General features: G+C 40.5%; 1 protein-coding gene across 2 annotated transcripts in view; it reads left to right on the top strand.

Annotated features, from left to right (window-relative positions):
* The first annotated feature begins 716 nt into the window (after nucleotides 1–716).
* fras1 (Fraser extracellular matrix complex subunit 1) overlaps nucleotides 717–6,000 on the top strand; it is a 473,019-nt gene continuing 467,735 nt past the window's right edge. For both annotated transcript variants that reach the window (XM_080191292.1, XM_080191285.1), the window contains exon 1: nucleotides 717–1,610. In XM_080191292.1, coding sequence (XP_080047418.1) covers nucleotides 1,532–1,610 — 79 coding nt within the window. In that variant the 5' untranslated portion in view covers nucleotides 717–1,531. The remainder of the gene's footprint in view (nucleotides 1,611–6,000) is intronic.

Genomic DNA, 6,000 nt, shown 5'->3' with positions numbered 1-6,000 from the left:
TGGAATCACACCTGAAGACTAGCCATATGGTGTCCATTGCACCTTCAGAAAAGTGAATAGTGACTGTAATGAGATTTTTTTTGCAGCTAACGTGCCGGAATGAAAGCTTGTGTTTGCAAACGAATACAAAAAGTGTTTACTGGTGTTAACGGTAAGGAAAACATTTTTCCCACGCTGAAACTACATTTGAATCATACACAAGCGTCCGCACAGTTACACACGAGGGCGCCATCTGTTATCACAAGAAAAAATACTTATAGTAAAATTTAAAAAAAATTCTTACAGACATAAATGGGGAAAACGCATCGTCTTTATAAAAAGACTGAAGTCACAGTTTGCTTCCTTTCCGTAAATGCATTTGGGAAAATAAGCTGGAATTTTTACAAGGGGGAAAAATTACAATGAATAAAATATTCGTGCATCCGAAAAAAACTGAGATTTCTCACACATCACCACGCTCTGTGAATTGTCTGAGGAGACTTGGTTCTTTTGACTAAATTACTGCAGCTGTTTCCACGTAATGCTAGGAATAGTTGGGATTTGGATAAACTTTTTTGTTCCTGTTTTAAGAGAGGGAGGGACATAGAGAGAGAGAGCTGCCCCGAAAGCAGGAGAGTAAATGGAAGGGGGAGAGCGAAAGAGGATCGGGTTACATCCACGTGACTCGCTGGAATCCCGGCCTCTGCCCAATGTATCCCAGTTACCAAGTAGCAACTGCGAGTTTTGTCACAACTCCAGCACTTCTCCTACCTCCCAAACTTCTTCTCAGGGCTCGAGGGATTATCTCTCACCGCCCTCCTTCCCTTCCCCTTACTTGGTCTGATCACCCCACAGCCCCGGGAGGCTTTGGAAGACCGGACCAGCTGCATTCAAAGCAGAAAAGAAATTACTCCCGCCCCCAGCTCGTGCAGAGACTCCTGCCGCCAGTTTATAGCCCAGGCACCGGCTGCTGCTGCTGAGGCAAATACCATTTTTTAAATATCTCCCACCCCCTCCTCAAAACAAAGTTTCTGTGAGAAATACGTCGTAGAGAAATCTCTGCTCGAATGACTTGAGGAACGATTGTGTTCGGTGCGGAAAAAAGTATTTTGTGTGGAGTTTTATTTTATTTACAGTTTTTTTGGGGGGGTACGGAGTTGTGTCGGATGGTGTCAAAGTGAAGTTCACACTGTGCAGAAAAAGGTAAATGCGAGCTGGTGCAGGAGAGAGCAGCAGAGAGGACATCAGCGCCGATTTTCCCTGCTCCCCAAACTCACCAGTACCCTCAACTGCAGTTCAGTCCAACCCCCAACAGGATTCAGCGTGCTGGAAGCAGGATCCGCAGATACATGAAAATATTTGGCACAGCCACAATTTGCAAGTGCTCTCAGAGAAAAGTCATTGATTTATTTATATGCCCCCTCACCCCCCCTCCCATGCATTAACTTCAACCGCATCAAGGATCTGGGATATATCTTTTGCAAGTGCCTGTCCACCGGCTTTCGCCTGAAACGAAAATAACAAGACGTTGTCTTCATGCCGAATCACCATCATGAATGACTTGAGCCTTTGGGTTGTTGCTGCTGCTGCTGTGTTGATCGGCTTTGTAACCTTGCCGCAGCAGAGTGAAGGTTAGTACATGTAATATTTATTGAGTGTTGTACTTTACAGTGCCTTCCTTTCCACAACATTTATCGGATCAAATCATCAATTTTACTACCCTTGCCACACGCGTTTAGGTTTTAGTGAAGTATCCAGTTCTTTGGTATTATGATAATTTTAGTAACCTGCCTAATAATAACGAGCGACAGACAATTGCGAATAAAAATGTAAAGCACTTCAGAGAGTTTCCCAAAACTGCGACTGAAATGAATACATTGAGAATCTGATTTGCTCTTGAAGATGGGCAAACACTGTAACTAGTTTCACGAATTTGTTATAATTTGGGGATATGGTAATTTATAAGAAATTCTGTTGCATCTTCTTTTGATGTATCATGAATGGTCTGTTAGACATGTTCCAGCAGCGTTTACTGTTCTGAAGCGAAAGTCACTACAAATTGCTCCCATTCATTTATCAGAGGCAACGCTGTAATCGCCTAAGTTTCAGAGACACTGCAGTGTGATATTGCAGGCAGCATTGTCACTTAAGTAACACCCATCCTCCTTATGTTTAATTTTTGATTTGCGTTTTGGCTGCTCTTCCCTTCCCAGTAAACCAAGTAACCGAATTGTGGACTTCTGAATAGTTTGTCATTACCGTTCATTCACAAATCGGCCGTTGTCTTTGAACCCAGCTTAAAAGGGCAACATGGACTCACACACATACACACGCGCGCACACACAGGTTTACATCCTATCTCCGGAATTAGGAATATTCAAATGCATACTCGATTTTACACTTTATTAAAAACTTATTACTTCACTTCACAATATCTGGCATTAACTGGTGGGACCCACATTTGAGCGAGGACCTCCTTGCACTGTTTCTGCCAAAATGGTTAGCGATGAATAATGTGGGGGAGGTGCTACATTGAAATCATTTGTAAAAAGGCAATTCAACAATATTGGGATGCCGCCGAAAACCTTCTAAACAAGAAACTTACCGTGCTTTTTGCGCGACCCGAGTCAGAAGGCTGATCTGACCTTACCTCTGAGAGCAACACATATTTGTTCATGAATTTAGATTTTTTTAATATGCAAGGGTAGCTGTTCTGCAGATATGTCTACACAATTTGCTTGTCGCTCCGACGGGATAGGTTACCCCCGGTGTGGGTGTCTTGAGAGAGGTGCTCGCTTCCACACTTGTGTGCGAGGCTGTGGTGCATGTGACAACTACCCGCAGTACCACAAATACCTGCAAACCGCACCGTCAGGGACCATTCATATGTTTTAAACGTAAAGAGGTGATCACTATTTTAGAGAAGTTATATGATACGTAATGTTGATCAGTCAAAAGAGGAAAAGATGGTTCGATGTGATGAGGGTGGGCATTGTCATATAAATTGTCTAGCTGTTTTGTTTTGGAAACTGAACCGGATGTGTTGATTCAGCACTGATACACTGCTACGAAAACAATATCTCAAGGATTATTTTGACTTATTCCCTCAATCCATTCCCCAACGGATAAACACACGAAGTCTGTTATACTCCAGTTTCATTTATCTGCTAGTTTATTTTGAATAGACATGAATGGAAGTAGTTACTGTTATACGTAAACAAACTCCGGAGAAAGTTGATATTGTTTTCAGTGACCCTCTAGCCCAGCATTAGTAAATGAGGATTGTGCATTGGAACGATACTTTTAAAAAACATGGCTTCATTTTATTTCAACAAGAGACTCAGCACTAACGTGTTAACACAACATTTTACTTTCCCATATCATTTTGTAATATTTTCTTTGGTGATCTCTCCATTCACCTGACGAAGGGGCTAACCCGAAAGCTTGCGAGTATATTATCAAATAAACAGGTTGGACTAAAACCTGGTGTTGTCAGACTTTTTACTGTGATCTGGGAATTAACAGAGACAGACTAAAAATAACTGCAGTGATTCTGAGACAGAGTCAGATACTGATACCTGAGAGAAAAAGAAAACAAATTGAATTGTCTTTTTGAATTTGCAATTAACTTCCATCCTCTCTGGTGAGAAAATGTTACAATCCTGTATGTTACTCACGTGGTCATAAATAGTTGAAGTAGGAGGTTTTTGCACCATGGGGGTCATCACATCTGAGCCCAATTCTAACATGCAAATGCCCATGTATGTACTTACAGAAAGATACACTCTATTCTGTTTTAGGACCTTGTTTTTTTAATATAGAAATCATTTGGAAAAAAATTACTTCTATCTTTGTAAAATAAAAGCACGGTCCCTTCAAACTAGCTTAAAACCACTGGTGCAATGGTTACTTGAGACTGATGATGAGCTAAATTGGATTTTTTTTAATAGACTGCAAACCATGAACTATTCATTATCTAAGAAACTGAAAAATACCCCATTGGAAAATCTTTGATTCCATTTATGACTAAGACTAAGGGACTTAAAATAGGGATTGTGAATACAGGTTGACAGACCAAGGGGCCTTTGAAACAGAATGCTGCATGGGCAAGCAGGATTTTAAGGAGAATGTTGCAAGAGGCTTTGCTGAGACCTAAGGTCAGAGATACTTGAGAGTCAGTTAGTTGTCAACTCATAAGTCAAGATGAGCCATTAATATGGGGAAAGGTGACATTTTCTTTCTTTTGTATAATACAACAATAAGTATTACCATTTGAAATGAGTCACTCTGATCATAATTGCATTTTCTTGAGCTGAATTTGAATAGTGCTATCTGAGTTTATGGAATTTCACAGGAAGTGTTCAGTCAGCTACATGAAGGAATATTTTTGCATTGGTATCTTGGTCTTTTTTAAAATATTTCTGAAGATTTTGAAGAAAAGTGAGAAAATAAATTTGAAATACTCTGCAGGGGTAATGTTTGAATGGATAAAAATAAAATACAGGAACAGGAGTAGGCTATTTAGCAGCCTGACCTTGTTCTACCATTCAGTTAGGTCCTGGTTGATTTGTATCTTGACTTTATTTACCCCCAATTCTCCATACCTATTAATAAGGATAGGCAACAATGCCTCCTCTATGATCATCGTCAACACTAGTGCCCCAAAAGGCTGTGTTCTCAGCCTCCTATAATACTCCTTATACACCTAATGAGTGTGTGGCCAAATTCCCCTCCAATTCGATTTTCAAATTTGCTGATGACACCACCGTAGTGGGTCAGATCTCAAACAATGATGAGACAGAGTATAGGAATGAGATAGAGAATCTGGTGAACTGGTGCAGCAACAATAATCTTTCCCTCAATGGCAACAAACAAAAGAGATTGTCATCAATTTCAGGAAGCGTAAAGGAGAACGTGTCCCTGTCTACATCAATGGAGATGAGGTAGAAAGGATCGAGAGCTTCAAGTTTTTAGGTGTCCAGATCACCAACAACCTGTCCTGGTTCCCCGTGCCGACGCTATAGTTAAGAAAGCCCATCAATGCTTCTACTTTCTCAGAAGACTAAGGATATTTGGCATGTCAGCCAAGACTCTCACCAAATTCTACAGATGCACCATAGAAAGCATTCTTTCTGGTTGTATCACAGCTTGGCATGGCTCCTGCTCTGCCCAGACTTCAAGGAACTACAAGAGGTTGTGAATGTGGCTCAATCCATTTGGTGGCACCCCAGCCAGTGGCATGAGTGAGATTAAGATGCTGGAAATCTAGTAATAGCTGGAAGTCCACCATCATCACTGCTGTGCTGTAACTTTCTATGCTACGATCAAAACCACTGCAACACAGTTATACGCCAGCTGTGTCTTACAGAAACAGAAAGCAAATTGATGTACAGAATTAATTGGCTTAATCATAAATTACTTACATGTACAAATGTTCAGAGTCTAATAAAATAAATTTATAACACATTCCTGCAATAAAAATCAGGCAAACCAGCCTCCCATCTATTGACTCTGTCTGCGCTTCCCTCAACAAAGCAGACAGCATAATTAAGGACCCCATGCACCCCGGATATTCTCTCTTCCGTCTTCTAACATTGCAAAAAAGATTCAAAAGTTTGAGGTCATGTACCAACCGATTCAAGAACAGCTTCTTCCCTGCTGGAGCCAGATTTTGAATGGATTTACCTTGTATTAAGTTGATCTTTCTCTGTACCCTAGCTATGACGGTAACACTACATTCTGCACTCTCTTATTTCCTCCTCTATGAATAGTATGTTTTGTCTGTATAGCATGCAAGAAACAATACTTTTCAGTGTATGTTAATACATGTACAATAATAAATCAAATCAAATAATCAAATAAACTCTGATATTCTGGTGAATCTGCACTGTATTCTTTCCAAGGTCAAATATATTTCCCAAGGTTCAGCACCCAAACTGAATACAAGTGCTCTGGATTGGGTCTCTTCGAGGCTCTGCAACTGAAGCATTACTTCTACATTTTTGAATTAAAACCACTTTG

The sequence above is a fragment of the Carcharhinus amblyrhynchos genome, chromosome 1, assembly GCF_965287045.1.
Source record: "Carcharhinus amblyrhynchos chromosome 1, sCarAmb.v2.hapA, whole genome shotgun sequence".
NCBI lineage: Eukaryota > Metazoa > Chordata > Chondrichthyes > Carcharhiniformes > Carcharhinidae > Carcharhinus > Carcharhinus amblyrhynchos.
The sequence above is the reverse complement of the archived record's forward strand: the minus strand, read 5'-3'. Positions and strand labels throughout refer to the sequence as shown.